At 33.2% G+C, this 24031-nt stretch overlaps 1 protein-coding gene across 10 annotated transcripts in view; it reads left to right on the top strand.

Moving 5' to 3' along the window:
* The window catches only part of CPEB2 (cytoplasmic polyadenylation element binding protein 2), a 66224-nt gene that overhangs the window by 5727 nt on the left and 36466 nt on the right, over positions 1 to 24031 (top strand). For 5 of the 10 annotated variants that reach the window (XM_078367492.1, XM_078367490.1, XM_078367491.1 and 2 more), the window contains exon 3: positions 9161 to 9251. In XM_078367492.1, coding sequence (XP_078223618.1) covers positions 9161 to 9251 — 91 coding nt within the window. Of the gene's footprint in view, positions 1 to 73; positions 164 to 9160; positions 9252 to 18931; positions 19102 to 24031 lie in introns of those variants that run through there. The other 5 variants (XM_078367488.1, XM_008993585.4, XM_078367493.1 and 2 more) reach the window with 2 other exon arrangements.

Here is a 24031-nt window from a genome sequence, read left to right as displayed (position 1 = left end):
TTTCTTTCTTTCTTTGGGTGGGTTTGGGGAAGACAACTGCTCATTTCTGATGAAAACTTCTATGCTATTGAAGGTGAGATCTAGTTTGCAGTTGCCAGCTTGGGGCTCAGATTCACTCCAAGATAGTTGGTGCACTGCAGCCGGAACATCCAGAATAGACCAGGTAGGCTGCACAGTGTATACTTTTTAGGATTTTTGGTTAGGAGTTTAGTATTTGTATTATGAGTAGGATTTATTATTTACTTTCTTATTATACTTATGGTAGCATATGTTAGAGTACACTGAAACAATTTATTTTTTAAGAATCACTGGATTTGAACTATTTAATATAATTTTTATTTTTAAATGAATAATCCTTTTATATTTCTGAAACATAATTTTTTTTTTTTTTTGGAAAAAGGGATTATATACACAAGAGCACCTGACTTTAAACATCAGTCAAACCAAACAGATTGTATTTCTTTTCAAAATTATATGCAATTAGGTAAAAAATCATGTTTACTTAACATCCAGCTTTATATTTAATCAGTGTTTCATAGAACTTTTCAGTAAATTTTTGTTGTGAATTCTACATTTGTTTTGAGATATATTTCTAAAAAAGATTGGTCTTGGTTCAGTTTTTCACCTTTATTTAAAAAATGTATAGCCTAGTGTTCTTAATTTTGTTACTGCTTTTATACTCAGACTTTTTCCAAATAATCAGTTTCCTAGGGAGAAAGTTTTAGGAAAAAAACTGGGAGTTAGTCTTAGTCAAATTACATTCACACCTTTGTTGGTTACAAAATACTATCTTTCTGCAAACTGAATGTATACTAGGTACCAGCTGGTAAGGATTATTACAGAGTATAGAAAACTCAGTCCTTATATTTGAAGGTTCTTCTCACAGAGCTCAAGTTTGAAGGAGTATAGTAGACTTCACATTGTGTGTGTTATAGGAATGGGGCTATATTATTCTAAGTCTCTTCCTTGGTTAATTTGTCAGCATGAGATGATTTTACAAGTAAGGATTTAAACAGATTAATAATACATTTGTAAGTAGCATTCTAATCTAAAAGATTAGCACTAATTTTGGTAATCAACCACTAGCAATTGTTTTAGCCAAGTCCTGCCTATTTTCCAAAGTAGTCTTGCCAGTGTCTTCACCTAGAAATGGTAGTTACTGCATGTAATTTGCAATGTACTGTCTTGTTAATATAAGTTAGCTATTTACTTCTCTCTTCTCTTCTATACTCTAGTTAAGCCTTATTAGTGACGTTTTTATGATAGCATTTTTGTATTGTTCAAATTCAATACATGAATGCCTAGGAGATGGTATGTTTAGGAGAAGAAAATTAATATAATTATTTTGAAATTGGCAGGAGAAATGTTTTCAGATAGAAAAGGACATAATTATTCTGTTTGTGCAGGAAGAAGTGATAGGATGGATACATATATAGGAGAAATAAGTATTCATGGAAAATAATACAAATTAGCTGGCATAAAGGGTCCATGAGGCAGGGACAGATGTTGAGAAACCAGGTTATTGAGTTGATTTCAATTGGCGGAATGCTAGAGAGGAGACAGGGGTGATAATGAAAGGGAAGCTTTTAAACCAGCCTCTGGGGCTGCCACCATTGGGGCTGCCCTCCCACTTAGACTTTGGTCAAAGCTACCCTGCTTTTACCTGTTTCATAACCTAAGATTTTAGGGAAAAGGATTTTGGTGCTTAAAGATAAACTTCTCTGGTAAACTGCTGAGATACTGGCATTCCCTTTGGACTCTTGAGCCAGAGGTGTGATGTGATGAAGTAGAAGACAGCGATGGTGCGGGGAGGGGGGAAAAGATAATGGAAAGTAAATGGAACTGGAAGGAAAGAAGGCCTGAAACTTGGATCTTCTTCCTCTTCCTCATAATCTTTATGACACTGAATGACATAGTTTATGGGCTTTCATCTCTCTGGGTTATAGTTTCCTTATCTGTCAAAGGAGGACCTTGAACTGGGTCATTTAAGGCCTTTCAACCAGCTTTTACACTTTCTCTGTTCTCTTTTGGCCATTTCTTTTCCTCCCTGCTCCCCCTCCCCCAGCCTCTATTTTTAGAATACAAGCCTCTTGGTTTCTTTGAGCAAAGGGTCTAAGGCATTAGTCTAAGGTAGTGTAGGTAGTATGTGACATTTCAACTGGACTTGAAAGCAATGTCATTGTCTCCTCTAAGTACCCTGAGGGTACTTATACATAATTTGTTCTGTGTTTCTGTCTTTCTATAAAGGTTGAGGTATTTGAAGTTGATGCTTTTAAAAATACAGCAGCAGCTACAAAATGAAATTGATATCTTCAAATGTTGGGTAGTTTCTCCTTCTTTGGCAAAATTAAATTATAGAAGACAGTTACTTAAATACTTGCAGAGATTATTTCAATTTTTGACCTTTTGTCATCATATACAATGTAATTCTAGTACATTTTTGTTAACAAGTACATTATTTTAAAACATTTAACTTTTTATTTCCTTCAGTCTCAAACTGATTAGAGCCTACAATATAATACAAAATTATAGAACTGAAAAGTCTTAATTCTTATAGTTGGACACTGCGGGTTAACCTATATCAAGAGCTGAACATGCAATTGAATTCGATGAATAGGAAAGAACTAGTTTTGTAGGTTGATTTTTATTTTTGTTATATGTAAAATTTTATGGGTTGGAATTTTATTTTAAATTAGCTTTTTTTAAAAAATAGAAAACCCTCAATTTTAAAACTTTTTAAAAGAAATGTAAATTATAAACATTTCTGACTTTAAAATGAGTATTATATATCTGTATGGATTTCTCTTTCTTTCCTTCTCTTTCTTTCTCTCTCTCTCTCCCTTTCCTTTCTTTTCCTTTTCCTTCTCTCCTTTCCTTTCCTTTCTTGTTTCACTCTTGCTCAGGCTGGAGTGCAGTGGCATTATCTTTGCTCACAGCAACCGCCGCCTTGGGGCTGAAGCGATTTTTGTGCCTCAGCCTCCCCAGTACCTGTGATTACAGGCATACGCCACCACGCCTGGCTAATTTTTGTTTTAGTAGTAGAGACAGGGTTTCACCATGTTGGCTAGGCTGGTCTCAGAACTCCTGTCCTCACATGATCCGCCTGATAATGGCCTCCAACGTGCTGGGAATATAGGCTTGAGCTACTACTCTGGCCTAACATATCTCCATGAATTTCTTTAGGGCTATTAATTATTTTACTTTAAAATGTCATTAGCGGGCCGGGCGTGGTGGCTCAAGCCTGTAATCCCAGCACTTTGGGAGGCGGAGGCGGGTGGATCACGAGGTCAAGAGATTGAGACCATCCCGGTCAACATGGTGAAACCTTGTCTCTACTAAAAATACAAAAAATTAGCTGGGCGTGGTGGCGCGTGCTTGTAATCCCGGCTACTTGGGAGGCTGAGGCAGGAGAATTGCCAGAACCCAGGAGGCGGAGGTTGCGGTGAGCCGAGATCGCGCCATTGCACTCCAGCCTGGGTAACGAGCAAAACTCCGTCTCAAAAAAAAAAAAAAAATGTCATTAGCTAGTTACCCTTGCAAGAATCATACTCAAAAGCGTGAATTCTAAATTATATTAAGATGGAATCTGCAGCCAGATTCAGCAATGTACACTACTTGGAAGACTGAGGCAGGAAGATTGCCTGAGCCCAGGAGTTGTGTCCAACCTGGGTAAGGTAACAAGACACCACTCCCTCCTCCCAAAAAAAATAGGAGTTTTCAGTTCCATGTTAAGTTTACGGTATATTTATTCAAAACATAAGAGTAAATATCCTTTAACTGAGGTTATTACTACTAACAAGTTTACTTATGACGTATTAGCTCACTGTAAACAAAGTAATGTCTTGCAACTATAATTGAGCGTATGAAGTATATACATGCATGTCAGCCTGCCTTTCTACTGGGGAATTATCAGGGTGTCAACTCTAGTTCTACTTGCAGTGCTTGAGCATGTCACATAATAAACTACCTTGAATTAATTAAAGATACTTTCACTAATCTTTAATAGGCTATTGTGATAATGTGGTAAATGGTAATTTAGAGATCTGCCTCAGAAAAGTATTATTTGAGTCTTTATTCACCTTACACACAAAAAAACAGTATATAGATGCATACCAAGTCCAATTTGTTTATCTGATAAAGCATTTCTTAAATAGTGGTTCATAAACCAGATGAACTTTAGGGATATTCAAAGTCATCAAACTGTTACATGGCCATTGAAAATGTAAAAGAATGGACTCTTGTATACAGCTTAAGTAATGGATGCTTTGTTTTGGTTTCCTATTCTGTGTTCAGTTCTTTAATTGTTCTTGTCTTTCTCTGTTTTCTTTAATTCTTGTTAGTACTAAAATAGCTCTGGCCTTTTAAAACGTTGGATTTTTTTTTTCCTGAGTATGACTAACACCCTGTGTTGAGGTTCAAAATTAATAGAGAAAATTCAAGAAATATATCTTCATTCTGTATGTGTTCTAATTACCCTTGAGATATATGGATAAAAAATACTATTTGTCTTAGAGAAGGTAAGAGTTGAGTTGGATGAATAAGGGTTATCTATGTGGAACAATTAGAGAAAGAGAAGAGAGCTTATTCAGTAAAGCAGAGTAGCACGTCATCTGCTGCTAGTTGAGTATGGCGCACTAACATTGTGTAACAGGAATGTATGATCAATATTTATTTAAAATTAAAGACAGTATTAGCACTACATTGCTTTATTTTAAGTAAAAATTAGAGAACTAAACACAAACATTACAAGTGCAATAAAAGCTGATCTTCCTAGTTAAGCAGAATAATACTATGTTCAAGCATCTGCTATATCATTAAATATAAGAATACTGGGGTTTTATATAATCTTATTTTTCTTTGGAAGAGTACCTCATTTTCAAGAGGAAAAGTTTCTAGTTGACCATTTCTTTTGAAATAAAACAGTTTTTTATATATCCCAGCAAAAAAAAAATATCTCTTTAAAATGTTCTCTTGTAATGAAGTTTGAGTTCCCTTTGTCATACTATTTCTAATATTGTGCATTGATCGCCCTATTTTTCAGTGTTTATCATCTTTTCTTAGGTCATCTTTTTTCAAGATTAAGATTACTTTGGTTTTTTTCCTGTGTTTTATAACCTTTCTAAGCTTTTACTGACACTCACATAGTGTTTGTGGCAAATGTCTGGGTTTAAGAAAAACCATGAAATAAATATTATAATAAAAGAGGTTATGCCTTTTCAAAAATGTTTTCTTATTTTATTCTGTCAGTTATTGTGAGATTCTATAATCTCAGTTTCTGAAAGCCCATTTAGTTGATTCTTTGCCAATTAGTTTTTATATTTTAGAATAGATTTCATGCACACCTTTCCTCATAGTCTTATTTTTGTGAAATATCTTGGTGTTTTCAAATAACCTTATAGTAATAAATGTAAATTACATTGCTATGATTTTCCATATTTATTAATGATAATTAATACTGGTGTGTTCATGGTCACTTGAAAATTGCCTTACTTCTTCTATTTAGTTTTTAGACTGATGGCAGTTTGTATGAACACAATTTTTCCTAATATCTTTATTTCAGAAGAATGCATGAGTTTTTGTTTTATAACCAGATTTGTTTCTGTTTTTTCAGAAGTCATATTTTAATTTCCACAATTTATTTAATATAATTATCTATATCTTTTGCATATAAGTCTATAGGTTTCATTACATTTAAAAAGCAGTTTTGAGATGTCATGTGCTTTTTGGTTGCCCAAGGCTGTTTTATCTTTGTTGCTTTAAAAATCACATGGGATGCAGCTGATGCTTTACAAAGTATAACCAAGCTAATTGTTTTAAAATAGCTGTGCTGTTTTCTTTCCTAGAGTAGGAGTTTGGGATCAAATACTTAACAGAAAAAGGAAAATAAGAGACCTTCTAAGTAGGTGTCTCGCTGATTCAGTTAGATAGAGATCTTCAGGCTGAAGATTATTAATACATGCAGCCTTTTTGAATAACACCTCTCAGAATTGATTATATAGTGGTCACTGATATTTGTAGCTAAAGGATTTTCTCTTTCATACTTTAAATATTGTCCATGACCCATGCAATAGTTCTACTATGCTCCAGAGCAAGATCACACCTCAAGGGTACTTTCCTCCAACACCTCCAGAAAAAGGAAGTTACTTGGGAAATATTGTTCAGGTGATTTAATAGATACCATTAATTAAGGTCATTGATTGACTGGACATAGGCTGATTCTGTTCAGAATCATCAACCTAAAAATATAACCATCAACTGTAATATATTCCCTTTGTGAGGATTTAGGGTAAGTAGGATAATAAAGTATTTTAAAGTATTTACAATATACTCTTAGAACCTTCATGACATGGCATATCTTCAGAGGGATTTTTTGCTTTGTTATATGAACATTAATTTTTATCATTACAGCTTACATTTTATAATTCTATTTTAAATACATCTGGGAACTTTCAATATAATAGTACTTAATCTTCCATTGGGTGGTTGGAAATTCAAGTTCACAGCAAGCCACATTAATCTATGCGTGTCTCAGTTTAGTCAGTTAACATTTGACTACCTATTCTCTTGAGGATTCTGAGAAAGTTTTATAGACCTTTACAATTACTGTTTAAAAGTGCAGTCTTTCTCCTCACAGAAATCAATTTTTTTTTGCATTTTTATAAAGTTTTTGTGGTAGAGATAAAGGAGTATTCATTCAACAGACATTTGAGAACTAGCTGTATTCTGTAATTAGATAGTCCCTATCCTTAATCAACTTAGAAGTTTAGTGGGATAGACAGGAAAATCAACAAATTAGTTATGAACACAGTATAGTGGAAGCACAGAGAAAATGGAAATATTTGGATAGATTCCTAAAATAAGTATGTCATTTTTGCCCATGGGCCATCCTCTTCTCTGTTTCAGCTTTATTAATATTTCATTTATTTTACAGTATTTTGAGTCTTTCTTTTTCTATAATTTTTAACGAGACTTGAGGCATCATCGAGCCTACATGATTATTTTTAGAAGTTGGAACCAGAGCCTAGAGAGATTTAATGACCTCAGAGGAAGAAACTAATTGTTTCTTAAAAAGTGTGATATCCAGGCCAGCAGAATCAGTGTCACCTGAGAACCTGTTAGAAATACAGATTCTCAGGTGCCACTCCAGACCTACTGAATTTGATGTGTTTCATTTGATGTGTTTAACCAGCCTTCCAGATGATTCTGAAGCACGCTCAAGTTTAGCAATCACTGTTAGAGTTCATTAATTCTTTGCGCCTCTGTCACTAATCAAGGTCACTGTTCTAGTGAGCAGTTGTTATTGATGTATGTGTTTTACCTCAGGGGCCTTTCAGTAAAAATCAATAAAAAGTACTGATAGAGTTAATTGGTGGTAAAGCTGGAATAAGAGCCTCCAGTCTAGCATTCTTTCCGTCATTCAGTGTTACTTTTTACCCTTTTAAACTCCTTGACAGCAACTTACTTAGTCTACAGTACTGATTCTGAACCCCTAGCTTTAAAAAGGCTACTGCAACCCTAATTTAAGCATCAAGATAGAGTAAATAAATGTACATATTTTTAGGAAAGCTTCTTAGGTTTTTCTTCAACTTTCTGAAGAACTGATTCTGAATCTGCTCTGAATTGTGGACTTCATTGGAAAACTGATGAAAGCTATAATCTTTTCTTCAGGAAAAAAACAAAATTACATATACACTAGTCCCCCCTTATCCGTGAGGGATACATTCTAAAACAATCAGTGGATGCCTGAAACTGCACACAGTGCCTTTATATGCTGTTTTTTTTCCAATGCAAATGTATATATGACAAAGTTTAAATCATAAATTATGCACAGAAAGTGATTAACAACAATAACGAATAAAATAGGACAATTATAAAATGTAATAAAAGTTATGTAAATGTGGCATGTATCTCTCTCTCTCAGAATATCGTATTGTACTGTCCTATGGATAACTGAAATCATGGAAAGCAAAATGCTGAAAAGGGGGAATACTGTATACCCGTTTACAGTATATTATATATAATCTCAGAGACTTCTGGTCTCTATTGAAGCTCATGTACCCAGGTTAATAAGTGCCTTATTTTGACTTCTATTGTGACTTTTATTTCCACTTAATTTTCAGATTCTTCCCTTTCCATTTTCTGTGGCAGTCATTTTTTGAGAGTTTAGAATGGCATATCCTATCTCCCCCACATATACATAAGCTTGCACATGCGTGTACACATATACTTAATTGTGTGGGTATTTTGGGGAGACTCCTAGATTATTTGGAGATCATGGGCCAGCGCTTCCTCTAGTAGTTCCTCACTTATCTTTTGCCAGGTACATTGAGTATATGTTGAACAGAATACAGTAAAAATTCATGGACATTAAAGAGTCAGATTCTTTCAGATAAGCAAGTGGAGGGATTGAACATTCAGCAAACAAGGATCTGACAACACAAGACTTTGGAGACTTGGTGAAGTAGCCACTTAATGAGATTACTGTGCTTTTACTCTCCTCTCCTCCATCTGCCTATTTTTCAGGGGAGTTGGTGAGGGTTAAAATGCAGAGACAAATATGGAAGCACTTTAGAGAGTAATATATGAATATGAATATTCTAGATGTTAGTCTTTGTTCTGGGATTAGTGTCTTATGCTTTTGATTTTTACCATGTAAGATGTTTATGCACTCCTGTTGAAATTCAGACTATGTCAGATAACAAAATGTTTGATAGATGTTTAAAGTATGGTGCAATTATGGAACTAAAATATTTTCTCCCAAATATTTATTTTCCACATGCCAGTGTCTGTCTTCCTAAATATGTGAGAAACGTTTAGAAATTAACCAAAAAATGCTTTCTGTGTGTATAATATTCTAGGAAACTTTATAGAGAAAGATTACCGTAGAAATTATTTTACTGTATTGCATTAGTATTGCCAGTAAAATTAGATTATTTTTGATAAAAGATTTAAGAGATAAATGTACTGAAAATAATGTCCTTCAATTCAAGAAACATTGTAGCTCATGAGATCTTTAGTTATTTGCATTTTGTGGGATACCGATTAATTAGTAATATGTTCATCAGATGTCCTATTTTATGTAGAAGAACTTAGTATTTTTATAATCACTTTTTGGAAAAAATGCATAGATTATAATGTCTTTTTTTCTATTCTCTTTCAGGATCGAAATAGAATGTATGACAGTTTGAATATGCACTCTTTGGAAAATTCGCTTATTGATATTATGAGAGCAGAACATGATCCTCTTAAGGGTAGGTGACTTTTTTAAAAAGATATATGTTTATATTGTATACCAATTTGCTTATCTTACTAGTTTTTATATGAAAGTGAACCTTAAGTAGCAACTATATCCACTATAAAATTCTGTTATATATTTATTAATGACAATCTTAGTTTTTATGAAATTTCATACTTTTCCTTTTGTTGCTTAATGTGAACTCATCTCCGTTGACTTACAATTTAAGGAAAATTTACTATTTAGAGACATGCTTCAGTTCACTGGAGAATGAAGAATGGATTAAAAGTATACACTAGTCAGATTTCTAGAATTCTTTCAAGTACAAAAATATTAAAAATATTTCTTGGGATACTTGTATTCACAATTTGCAGTGATTCTAGCTTAGAATTATCCCTAGTTAACCTCCTTTTTTCTTTTACTGTCATAGAAGGGTTTTGAAAGGGGAATATTTTATAGTAGCTTCTCTGAGGTGAAAAATAGCTCTTCAGAGAAGTTGAGACAAATTAGAAAAAAGAATCGGCCCACTTATCCTACAGTAGCAGTCTTCACTAATTGTTTATCGTATTTAAAGAAATTCATTAACATAGTTGTTTTTGGCTGTACGTCATTCTGTTTATAAAATGAAAAAAGTAATTATTATATATTTCTTTATGCAATATAACTCATTGTCATTTATATCAATGGTGAAAATCTACCAAATTGTTAATTTGAGTCATGACAGATACTATTTATCTATTGCTTCATAAAAAATTATCTCAAAACTTAGTAGCTTAAAACAGCCATAAATATTTATTACCTTACACAGTTTCTGTGAGTCAGAAATTCAGGAGCAGCTTAACTATTTGATTCTGGCTCTGAGTCTCTCATGGAATCAAAATCATGGATTACTTTGTAAACTTTCTCCATTTTTAAACCTATAAAGCCAAGTTAGTATTCTCTCACAAGATTTGGCCTAAAAACTCTAAACTTCCTTATTGACAGGGAGGTGATGATGTGGGGCTAAGTTGATAATACTGACCACATATCTAACTATTTTGTTCTGTTTATGGATTTTGCTTGTAAAAAGAATTCCTTGTCTTTTTAATTTTTTAATTTTAAGGAGCTTGAGAAGCTGAGCAGATATTAGTGATTGTTGATTATGTGTGCTAATAGTAATTCCTCATACAAACTTAAAGTTATATGTCAAGTTTTTGGGGATGTTTGTTTGGGTTTCATTTTTTTGCTTCTAGGCAAAATTCAGCTCAGTTTTTTTAGTATCTTTGTCTAGGCTCTTGTTTTTTTTTCACTGTTACGGTGGCAGTTTCAATGGTTTGTCTTAGATCCACCTTTTAGAACAGAAGCCAGCAGCTTATGATTAAGAAATTTTCTGTTTATCTCCTTGACTTCTCAAGAAAGAAAACTCTTAGAAACTCTAATATAAGATAAAGTCAAGATTATTAACTGTTACCAGTGGATAATAAAAGTTTTTCATTGTTGTTTCTCCCAGTCTTTTTTTTCAAAAGACTTTTTAAACGTGTTAGACAAAATGTGCATTGTAACAGTTACCTCAGTTTTTCTTTTTGCTAGCCTGGGTTATAGTAAAAGTGAAGGGAAACCTAAAAAGAGGACATTGAAAAGGAAATGGAAGTATTATAAGGCGAAGGGGAATTACATATATATGTAGATATATATGTTTTTAAATCCCAAGTGAATTCAACATTTTTAAGTTAGAAAAATTATCTTTGGCTGTTAGAAGGGGAAAACCATGCCCACTAACCACCTTTAGGAAGCATTGTGGTGACAAGTCTCTCCATATCTCCACATATTTTATGACAGGGAATTTTTTAAAAAGAGAAAAAAATTGAGAAATCTCCTCCGAATAATATAAAAAAAAATAAGACCGGTATTTTTACAAAGCACCATCATATTCCTATTTAAAATTATCTTGGTACTAAGTGCTGCCACTTTCAGTTTTTTTTTTTTTTTCCTTCCTTTTCTTATTAATACAAACTTAGCTGCCTTCTGGGATATCATGTTATATATTTTCTTCGTCTCCATACTCTGATTATTGTACCTTTTTCTTTGGTCTGGACCTCAGTAGAATCTGCTAAAGCAAGGTGGTAGCAAGTGGAATAAACCATCAGGGTTTAACATCTGAATTTGTTTTCCTTCTTTCTATTTCTGTTCTTAAGGGCAGTATTTCGCCCTCTGTTTCAACTCTCTGTCTTACCTTCTCATCCCTTTTAGGAAATCCTGTCCTCTATTTAATTAAAAAGAATTATTTTCCTCTAAAAAACAAAACGGATATTATTTTATTCTTTTTAAATGTTGTTTTACAAACCAGCCATTTGTTTTGTCTTTCTTATGGGATCTGATGAAAAAGGAGAAGGGAGTTGGAGGGGAAATTTTTAAAATGAATTGTTTCTCTTTATATTAATTGTGAAAATAGGAAACTGAGCTTCAGTGAGGAGAGATATTAGTTATCTCTGTATAATTATTCCTAAATTTAGCAGATCAAAACAATAAACATTATCTCACACAATTTCTGTGGGTTTGAATTTGGGAGCAGTTCAACTGGTTACTTCTGGCTGAGGATATCTCATGAAGTAGCAGTCAGCATACTGTCTGAGGCTGCAGTCATCTGAAGGCGTGGCTGGAACTGGAGGATCTTTTTCCAAGATGATACACTCACATGGCTGGCTGTTGGCAGAACTCCGTTTGTTGCCTCATGGACCTCTCTCTACAGGGCTATAAAATTTTTCTTACAACATGGTTGCTTATATGCCCCAAAGTGATAAAAGCTCAAAATGAATATCCCAGTGTCTTCTATGTCCTAGCCTTAGAAGTCTCATACCATCATTTCCACAACGTTCTGTTAACTACATAGATCAGCTCTGCTCAAGTTCGGCCGGGTCTGCTACTCAAGAGATGTGAGTGCTAGAGGCTGGCTACGGCAAGAGGTAAAAGGCAGAGTGGTAAATTTGTATTCAATTCTACCCTTAGTCTAAAGGAAAAGAAAAATTAGTCAAGGTGAGACTGTCAATTGGAAGAAAGCAGTTAAGCAGATCTCTAGAATGCTAAGTGGCAGGTTCCTGACCTAACTGAGAACTGAGTGATTGTGCTAACAGAAGCACCCTCACATCCCTGTTTCTGCCCCAAACATTTTGCTGCTGTTTATTTGCATTTTCTTACTCCCCAGTGGTTTGTCAGGACAGTAGGGAACCTCCATTGTTTAATGTTAATATTTTTATGGTCTGGCATAGCAGGTGGGAAGCGTCTAGTCTTGTTAGAGTTGTACAGATATGAAATGATGGCTACCCGAGATGAAATACCGAATGCACTGTACTCAGTTAAGTGTGTCTGCTTTTACACAGGTTTCCTAGATACTGACTGCATGTTGTCTGAGGCAGACATGGTCTCTGCCCTCATTGTATAGCCTACTGGGGAAAGGGAGATACCTTACACAAATACAGTATACGTATATCTGCTGTGTGTTAGAAATACTGTGGAGGAAGATTATGAGGTGTTTAGAGAGATTATAAATGAAAGTACCTAATTTAGATATGCAGTAAAGAAAGCTGAGACCTGAAGCCTGAGCAGAACAATGATGGAAAAATATTGGGAGAATGTGTCAACTAGACAAAAGAACCAGCATGTGTAAAAGCATGGAAGAGATTGTCACCTTTGAGGAACTGAAAGGAGGCTAGTCCTGGCATAGCTTGTTTAGGGCTGCCTGATGCTGACTGGGTGTAACAGGGCTCAGTTAACACTGTCGAGAATGTGCTGTCTTTTGCTATGGATCATCAACAAAGTGACACACTGTTAGATGCTTTCTTTAGTATGAATGGCACTGACCCATCTGCTTTATTTATTCTGTGGTGGTTTCTCTCCATTAACATCGGGTCGTCTGATGACTGTCTTGATTCTTAGAAAATAATTTGCTTTTCATGGATTCTCTAAATGGTTAAAGTAAATCATGCTTTGCCAGATACCGTTTTGTAGTTTTCCAGTTTTAGATGTATATACCTATTTTAAATAATTTGCCGTTTTTAAATGTATGTGTGGGTCAGTTCATTCCCCTTTAAACAAAAGAACAAGACAGTGATTATTGTTAAAGTCTTTTCCTTCCCTGCCCCCTACAATTTGTAAAAAGGCTTACTATGTGAATATTTTTGCCAGAAATTGCTTGTTATCATTCCCCAAAGAATAGGGACAAACAAAAGTACTTAATTTTAGCTCATGAAAGTTGATTTGAAAAACTCTAGGAAGAAATGTAGTTTATGTAATGGTTTTTGGGAAGATGTGCCAGTGATCATAATGCCTTTACCAATGTTTTATGAGCAATTAAAGAGAATTCAGGAAAAGGAATTTAGAATGTGATTTTACACTAACAAATGTCTAGAAGTGGACGCCTTTAAAACTTTAATTTACTACATTTTTGTATATCTAGTGTCATTTTTATTACCTGATTGCTACACTCTCCTATTTTTTAAGACTCTCGAAGTAAGAAGCTCTGTTTATTGTAGGGCATATAAGCACTAAGAAAATAAGGAGTTATTCTTGTAAGGTGGTGACTGATTATGATAGTACCAAATTAAATTCTACTTTTCCCTCTCTCTGTCTTCAGCTGACCTTAATATAAGATTACAATACCAAGCCACAAAATGACTTGTATAAATTTCTAAAAGTCTCCATTGTGAGAACTTACATTTAGAATTTAGAAACTATTGAGCCAGACAGAGGTTCTCAGACTCTGAGAGTCTGTCAGTCATGTGGGTTTCAAGGCCCATTCCTAGAGGTGGTAAAGTTCATGTGGTGTCTAGAACACACCTAGAGAAACTAGTATAAAGGAGCAATGGTAAAGAGATCTTTAAAAAGCTATGACTGTTTAATGGCATTTTTAAAAATAAAGTCCAAAATAAAAAAAATACCAATAATATACTTGCCAAAGCAGGTATGTCATCTGCTCTTACAGGATTCCTCCTTATTTCCCCTGACAGAGAAAGTAATGCATTTCTCAAAACCAAATTTACTTTTTCTTCAGCCACAGGTGTTTCCTGAAGTCAAAAGTTTTACAGTTACCAATAACAAAGATAAAAGAGTATGGAATAAAATCACATATATTAGAATTTATCTTTAAAAAGGTAGAGGGATGCTGTGTATGCTTTCAGTTTTAAATGAAATGTTTCCATTTATTTTAAAGGGGAGTAAGTAGAATTGACATATTCTTTCTCCTTTATTGATTTTTCTTTTCTTTATTCTATATACCCCTTGCCTTTGATAGGAAAAAAATCATTATTAACTTTGTAGTAAATTATGTTTATATAGAAGCCATACATATTTTATTAAATATATTCTGACTTTAAGAGGTGATTACTCTCATAATCTACATGGAATCTTAATACTTTATTTTTCCACTGCTCGGAATTGTTCATCTTAGTGAAAGTACGATTTATGAGTTTAACTGGTCATTGAGAATATCTGTAGATTGACAAGGAAATTATAAAAATGTGGTTTTGAAAATTTTTGTTTTAAAAAACTTACTTGAAATATGGCATCACAGATAGAGATAAGTTTTGTTTTTATTTCTTTTTACATAGTTGTTTTTATTACAAACTGTTATTACATTAAAAACATACTTGACTTTTATTTCTTCCAAGCATCTTTGAATATTTAGGTAAATGATTTAAATTACGACAGACTGAAATTTCTTTCTTAAATACTAAAACCTGTCAGACAGAAACTACAATGAATTTTGTTAAAAATCACATTTATTTATTCAGAATATATATGTCCTTACTGCAATCCCATTATTCATTACAAAGCATTTTTCATATGATTTGAAAAATATTTATATCACTTGTTTTAATTGGAAAGTAGAACAACAAAAAGAATGTTTCCTATATGTTACTTGCAGTGATAAAAGCAAGTAATTGGGATAATTAGGCCTATGAATTTTAACTGCTTATAGTATTTGAAGATATATCCAAGAATCTTTTCTGAAGGTTTTTTCTCCATAATAATAACATTTTATCCTTTTTAAAGTATTTGTTTTCCTGTTACCAAAAATAGTATTTATTAAAGAAAATTTGGAAACACTAGCAGAAACAAGTTTTAAAATTGTCACTTTTCCCACAAACTAATTATAATTGGTATTTTGTTGTATAATTTTTCTAATATTTTTATTCTTGATCTATAAACTTAAAGTATTTTCAATAATTCAATCTTTGCATTTCATCCAACCTGGTTAACTTTTTAAAAAGTTAAAAAATATATATGTACATAGTTTTGAAAGTCAAGTGGTGCTGTAAGTCTTACATAACAACAACAACAAAAAAATAGAAATCTCCTTCTCTTTCTTGTCTGTCTGCTTCAGATTCCTGCTCCTTAGCGGTAGCCACTGTGAGCTCTTTTATTTTTTTAACTGATTCTTTATGTACTTATTTGTAAATAATAGGCTTGTGCTTCTATATTTTCTATGTTTTAGGTATTATGTGTTGATACCCTAATATGACTTAAATATCTTTCAGTACTTCCCCTACTCTGTCCTCCAAAATGATGAGACCACTTTTGTTTAAATCAGGGATTGTATTACTGAGATAATGCAAATACTATTCATAGATGAACCTTGTATGTTTTGTACTATAATATAACACTTTCTGTTTTATAAGATTTTCTTTTACCTGGAATTAATCATTGTCTTTTTTGGTTTATGTGCTTAGTTTTCTAAGTATTAATTATTAATTCATCCCAGAATTTATCCATAGACTGTAAAGCTCTTTTCAATACATGTAAATGTATCAAATTGTCATCCAGATTGTTTTTTTTTCATTCTTATAACCCTACAGAGCAGTCATTTTGGGACTTCCATAATCCTAGGAATTTCTTTTTTTTCTGTGGAATCCATGTCCTAATCTCCATATCCTTTCTTTACTCACTTATGCCTTTGTTTTTCTTTGATTTGTTGGACCTGTATTACCTTCCTACTGTTGGGACATAAATTTTGAGATCATATATGTCTGAAAACCTAATTCTTCTACCTATATGATAGGCCACTATGGAATTAAATATTAGCAATTTAGAATATCGAAGTTATTGATTCAGAGTCTTTTAACCTTCAGTATTGCTTTAAGTGTGGCATTATTTTGAATCCTGTTCATTTGTATGATTGCCTTGATTTCTTATTTTTTTGTTGTTGGTTTTCTTTCTAGAAGCTTTTAGGATCTTTTCATGCCTCTGGTTCTGCAATTTCATAATAATGAAATGTGGATCTCGGAGTCTGCATGTGAATACATACCCTCCTTACTATCTTCATTTTTTAGTTTATTAAGCTGTATCTTTGTTAGACCCTTTCAATTCAGAGGTTTATATCTTCAGTTCTTGAAAATTTGCAATATTATTTCCTTGACAATTTCTTTCTATTTTTTAATATTACTTCTTTTTGGAATTCTTGTTCCTTGGTTGTTAAGTCTTGTATATTCATCCTCTGTTTTTCTTTTCTGTTTTCCGTTGTTTTCTCTCTTATTTTGCGTTTGAAGAGTTTATGTTTATTTTTCAAATCTTCTATTGAGTTTTTTATTTATAATCTTTTGCTGACTAATTTTTAAAACACTTTTTAACAAAACTCAGAACTTTCCAATTACATCTTCTTGTTTCATCTTATTTTTCTGGAGGCTATTATGGTGTTTGAAGATTATTTTCCTAGGCCCTTACATTTCTGTGCTTCTTCTAAGTTCTTCTTTTTTATTTGGTTGTGTTCTCTTTTTCTCTGACATTAGAGATGTTCATCAAATATTTTATGATCCTTTATTGTCTATTCATATTAAAAATAAGACACAAAAAATGGATATTGTAAGCTCAATGTATATAGTTGGAATTATCAACTAGTAATGATTACAATAAGTTAATCAGGTGAGAACCTCACCATGCCTGTATCTAGGTCTTTTCTTTTGTTCTGGGAAATGATTGTGGTGTGGGTCTTCAGCCTTCTGCTTGTGAGCTATAGGCCAAATTGCTAGCCTTCTTAGATTCTGGCGGCTTCTTTTAAAAACTCACTTGCAATCTTAAACTTTCCTGTTTTCTTACACACAGTTATAACCAGAGCTTCTGATTTCTGAACCTGTCCAGGTGTGTACTACAGTAAATGGAGTTTGACTTGATGGCATTCCCCATATACACTGGCTTAGGTTGTGTTTTCATTGATTTCTGGTCTTCAAAGTCAGTTACCATTCAACCATTCACATTTATAGTTCCCAGAAATTTGAAGACTTGGTTGTTTTATGATTCCATTCCAGTCTCTTTATCCTAATGGTGCTATGCCTCTTTTAAAATCTTTTTTTTTTTTTCTTTTTTTTTTGGTGAGATGGAGTTTTGCTCTAGTTGCCCAGGCTAGAGTACATTGGTGTGATCTCCGCTCACTACAACCTCTGCCTCCCAGGTTCAAGCGATTCTCCTGCCTCAGCCTCTCAAGCAGCTGGGATTATAGGCATATGCCATCATGCCCGGCTAATTCTGTATTTTTAGCAGAGACAGGATTTCTCCATGTTGGTCAGGCCAGTCTTGAACTCCTGACTTCAGGTGATCCGCCCGCCTTGGCCTTCCAAAGTGCTGGGATTACAGGTGTGAGTCACTGCGCCCAGCCTAAAACCTTTTTAACTGTCACTTCGGGGGTTTCAGAAAGCAACAGAGGTAAACACATGTATTTAGTCTTTTATGTTCAGTTGGAAGTCTCTATAATCTCTAGTCAACTTCTGCCTCATCATAAACATTCTTTGGCACCCCTATCAAGGATAGATTACTTTTGTGTTAAGGATTTATAGAGAATCAAGTTTCTTTTTAATCAGAGCACCTTTCATATTTATTTTAGGTTCAATCCTTTGTTCTTTTTTTTTTTTAATATATATCTTTCACATAAGACTGTGTCATGGAAGCAATGCCCACATGTGTTTTTGCTTTGCCTTAAATCAGCGTCTATCATAATGTCACACTAATAGTAGGGGCCCAGTAAATTATTGGTTGAATGATTAAACATTTTCTCATAATTCATATTCTTTAAAATATTGATTTAAAACTTTAAAGAATTATTGTATATTGTATCTCTACATGTAAAATAGTTTGTATAACCATTCTTGTATAGTTGAACATTTAGGTATTTCAAATTATTAAATAAAATTGAGTTAGCTTTTTTCTGTGTTTATTTCCATAGGGCAAACTTCATATGCTTGTTCCTGAGGCTGTAAACATATATTACCAACTTATGTTTGCTTTGTACCACTTCCACTGGCAATATTTTGTTTCCTATTTGCTATTCTTATTGGTTATCAGCATTATTTTTGTCTAAAAACCTTTTGACAGTGAAAAGTTTTGCAACCATTAACTCCACTTGACTTTAAAAATAGTTACATGTATCTTGATTAGTACAACTTTTATCATAAAGGTATATGATAATACATTATCTTACTAAATGATTAATGACTTAAGTTTTGTCTTTTATTATTGTTGTCTTTTGTGATTACACTTTTCTTGAATCAAAACTTTTTGGTGTTCTATGTTCTTTGATGTTTCTTGGTAAATTTTCTAGTATTAATTGGATAAAAGTCTTAAAATATGATTAGGTCAAAAAATTTATGGTAGGATTTTGATTTGAATTAGTTAACTAGATTAATTTCGATTGAATCTAAAATAGATTGATGGCTTTTATTAGACGTAGGTAAGGAATGATTCTGTTGCTCTCTTGGGATCTGGTACTTTGGATCTAAGGGTCTTTTCTACGTTTGTATGATCTTATTCTTAGGCTTTTATGAGGCATGCATTGAAATTTGGGAGTATGGTCAGGAATGACTGTCCTGCCCCTTGGATCTGAGCAGAGATTGGAGTTATTCAAGGTTGGTAGTGACCACATTCTAAGTGGATTTTACCAGACTTCACATGAACCTTTTTTTCCTAATTGGATTTGGAAGTAAAGGTAAAATGTAGATTATAAAAAAAAATACTGGAAGAGTCTATCAAATGAGTGGGAGCAATGCTTTATATGAATCACTTAAGAAGTACTAGATGTCTTCTATTAAGGATATGTGTGTATTGTATGTTTAACATTCATATATAGTATATAACATACCATACATATCATTTATTGAGCACTTGATACAGCTAAGCATTGTTCTTGAGGACTCTACATATATGTATTAACTCAGTTAATTTGCATGACTAAGAGGTAGATATTTATCCTTATTTTACAGTTGGATGACTGTGGCTTATTCTTAATAATTGTCTGAGTTTCAACTGCTAGTAAGTGGTAGAACTTGGTAGCTCTTGTGTTTGTGCTTTTAATCACTGCAGCATACTGTTTTCTCCCTTTCGATCTGTTGTTAATTGTAACCTAAACTCTTTATTACTCTAATGTGAATTAAATGTTATTTTTCTTTTAAAAACAGTGGGCAGAACACATGGCATTGTTCTTTAGCTATTTTCTCATCACTGAAGAGTGAGTTAGCATCATTAACTGAATATTAGGGGTTTGGAGTTCATTTCTTGTGGTAATTTATTAAAGAAAAAAAATAGTTGTGGAGAAGGGGAAAAAATGACCTTGGCAAAGAGCAACAAGCAGGACCTTTGCAGTATCTCTCTCCACAACTTCTAATATGTAAGAGATTTAGAAATAAGCTGAAAAAACGTCTTGTTCTGTGATTTTTTTCATTTTCTTAGAGAATATCCTTCTCATGCCACACATACAAACACATATTAAGGTATTTGTGGTTTTAATTCAGTGCATAGTTCACATAGTGGAATGAAATATTTCATTTATCCATTCAACAAATATTTGAGAGCCTGTTATATGCTAGGCTTTGTTTAGATGCTAGAGAATAAAGAGACTAAGTTACTGCCTTCATGGATCTTCTGTTTTAAAGAAGTATAGAGACAGAAAATAATAGATAATAATCAGTACTATCCAGAAAGAAATATACTATCAAGGGGATAGAGAAGAAACAAGCTGCTATTGTAGACAGCATAATCTGTCATGCCATCTCTTCAAGACCGGAATGGAGTGAGGGGTGCAAGCTTTGGTCATATCTGGGCAAATGTATTTCAAGTAGAAAAAGAAAGTAGGAAGATCCTGAAATGGGATTACTTGACATGTTTGAGGTACAGCAAAGAACTCAGTGTAGCAAAAATGGTAAAGAGTCAGGGACCAGATATTTGTTCTAAATGTAATCTGGTAGTTTGTCTAAACAAGTGATAAGTTGTGTATAGTTGGCATGTTTCTTAGTATTTTTAGTTGCTCAGATAATACAGTTAAAGTGGTTGACATGACCTAAGGCTTTTTTATACAGTTGTTACTTGGTATCCATTGAGGCTGGTTCTAAGACCTCCTGGGGATACCAAGGTTCGCAATGCTGGAGTCCCTTATATAAAATGATGTCGTATTTGCAAATAACCTACGCACATCGTCTTGTATACTTTAAATCATGTCTAGATTACTTATTATACCTGAAACAGTGCCTAGACATCACATTCATGTGGATTCAATGTTGTGTCATACTTGACACACATCAAAATCAAGTTTTGCTTTCTGGAACATTTTGGAAATTTTTTTCCTCAATATTTTTGGTCAGGAATTATATTTTCAATATAATTTGTTGGTTGAATCCCATGATACAGAGGGCCCCAGATACAGAGCTGACTATATATGTTATATACAAATTACTATTTGAAATCATAATAGACAAATAAGACAATTTTTAAGATACAATAGATCCTCTAGTTATTCACTAAAAATATATATTTTTTAAAATTACTTATTTTAAATTACATAGTATCTTAATGTAAAAGGACCAGTGCCAAGAGCTAGTATATACCCATTATTTGTAGATATGTTAAACCATTATGAAATTATACTTTATCATATTTTCACAATAATAAGCCATTTCCTGGTTACCAAAAATTTAATTTTGCCCAAGTTTATTACTAGAGGACCTTATTTGTAAGCTTAGGTTCTTTCAGGACAAGAGAAAACTCCTAAGTGGCTTGAATAAGAAGTTTGTTTCCTTTACCAGAAACATTATCACTCTTAGTAATATGGTAATTTTCATGGATTGAGCTCCTTTTTATCTCATTTTTCTATTATCCTGAAAACACAGTTTCTTCCTCATGGTCTAATATGGCTTCTTCACTTTAGCTATCACATCAGCATTTTATTTTAGCAAGCAAGAAAGAAGAAAGGAGGGTCTTTTCTTTTAAGAATACTGTATTTCCCAGAAATTACACATACTACTTTCACTTTATATCCCATTGGTCAGATCTTACATTCAGGGTTATGCTTATCTACAAGAAAGCTGGGCTATGTAGTTTTTGGGTTTTTGTTTTTACTCTTGGAAGCTCTGTATCTGTCTAACTTCGGTGACCCTATTATTGACAGGAACAGGTAGGTGTTAGTGTACACCTATCAGTCTCTGCACCACAGGTCTTTTAAACAATAAGGAGAAACTAGTTTAATAGTAATGTGGTTTTTTCCATATTAAAGCTTAAATGATCAAATATACTATAGAATATTCTATGAATTTTTTTAAGAGATAAAATTGTCCTACAACCAACCATATATACCTTTATATTATGTTATCAAAATAATTATTAGTGATCAAAAGTATGGAGCCAAACTCCTTCGGTTCAGGTTCTGCCAGTGCTACCTACCAGTGGTACCTGACAGTGGTATAACCTTGGGCAACTTACTCAACTTTTTGTGACATAGTGTCTTCATATTAAAATGGGAAGATAATAATACCTAGTTCATAGTATTGTTATTAGGAATAAGTAATTGGTTATAAAGAATGTAGAAAAGCTCTTAGCTCATAGTAAAGCCTCAAATGCTGTTAGTTCTTACTGTCAATTGGCAGGTTCTCAGTGAAAGTACTTTTAATAATATCCTAAGTAAAATGTAACTTTAAAACTTAACCTATGAAGATACATTAATGTGTTCACTGTGGTAGAGGAAAGGTGATTGGATATCTTTAAAAATGAGTGTAAATTGCTTATTTCATTTTGTAATACTTTATTATTTATATTGAGATTTTCTTAGGCATCGAGCTATAGTATTTTAGAATATGTATACAATATATATTCCTTTGCAAATAGTTATGTCTTTTAAACTTTCCACAAAAAGTACCTTTTAAAAGTCTATTCAGAGCCACAATATCAAAAGACTATTAACATGAAAATATTTTGTATCTTGGGATAAATAAATGAACAGTGAACCTATTGAAGGGTAATTATATGACAGTTGAAAGTTGAGGATTTTTCAAGGTAGAGCTATAGACTTCATGTTAAGGCTTTGCTTAATTTACTTTTCCAGGAAGTCTTGCCTTAATCCTTGGGCATGATTACATACTCTTTTGTGTTTTTTTATATAGCATTCTATACATAACTCTTTTAGCACCTAGCATATTTTGTCAAAATTGTATATTTGTGTCTATCTCCCCTACCACATCATGAGACTACGTCCCACTCATGTATATATCCTCTGCATCCTACACACTGTCAGTATCAAAGATTTAATTAACTTACTATGCTGAACAGTGATAAAGGTTGCCACTTTGTAGGAGTTACTTGTTTTTATCTTAAGTCAGAAATAACAGTAATTTATTCATGGCCTTAAATTGTTCTCCAAATTTGGCCATCTGCAGCAAGATGTTTAGAAATAGGCATATTTCCAAAATAAGCTATTATACTTCAAAGTAATGTTCTGTGTTACTGAAGTCCAGTTTGGGAAAACTGTGCTTCCTGGCTCTTTATTGTTTACCTCCCGTATGTATGCTTCTATTTCTTACTCCATACTAATGTGTCACGACAACAAATTTATTGTATGTTTTAGAGTATGACAACTTTATTTAAGAGGTCATTTAGTTAACTCATGGCATGCTGTGTGAAATGCAGAAGTAAATAAGAAATGGTAGATAATCCTTTTGATAACACTTATTTTGCTTAACTATGTTGAGTCTGAAATCAAAATGTCTATACTTAACTTAGAGCTCAGGTGAAGTGTGTGTATATGTGCAGGTACTGTGTATGTATATCTATCATATATATTTACATAGTTTAGTATCAAAATTCGATTATCTCTGCAACTTACTGTAACTCTTTAATTTCATACCAAAACAAAAGCCAACAATCTCTGTTTTATATATGGAACTGTAAAGTGTAGAGGACTTGCTGAAGTGTTAAAGGTAGATGCAGTTAATCTGTACTCTTTACTCATGTGCTATCATACTGGTTTTTTTTTAAGGGATTGTGCTGAAAATTACTAAAATGCAATCCCAGACATACAATGTTTAGGCATTTTTCAAATGAGTTTTGAATTTATTTTTATTTTTTATTTTTCATTTGTTAGAGACAGGGTCTTTCCCTGTTGCTCGGACTGGAGTGCATTGGTACAGTCACTCACTACAGGCTCAAACTCCTGGGATCAAGTGATCTTCCCTTCTTTACCTCCCAGCTAACTGGGACTACAAGCATGTGCCACCGTGCCCAGCCTCTAAATGGGTTTTAATGTACTATTCTAATAGTCTATTAGAGATTCAGGCATTTGAGAAAAGTCCTGTGTTTTGGAATAGACTAAAAATAATGATCATCCTTGCTGTTGGCATTTATCAAACAAGTGTTACAATGTAAAAATTCTGGATAAACCACAGAATGTTTCACGCATACCTTTTTTCTTCTCCACGGCGGTTTGTAATATGTAATACTGTTGTCCATCCACATTTAGTAAATAAAAAACTTTAGAAGAATGACTGACAAAATACTGTGCTACTACGCTCATAAACT

This window comes from Callithrix jacchus, chromosome 3, assembly GCF_049354715.1.
Source record: "Callithrix jacchus isolate 240 chromosome 3, calJac240_pri, whole genome shotgun sequence".
Lineage (NCBI taxonomy): Eukaryota > Metazoa > Chordata > Mammalia > Primates > Cebidae > Callithrix > Callithrix jacchus.
This window is presented reverse-complemented; position numbering and strand designations above follow the sequence as displayed.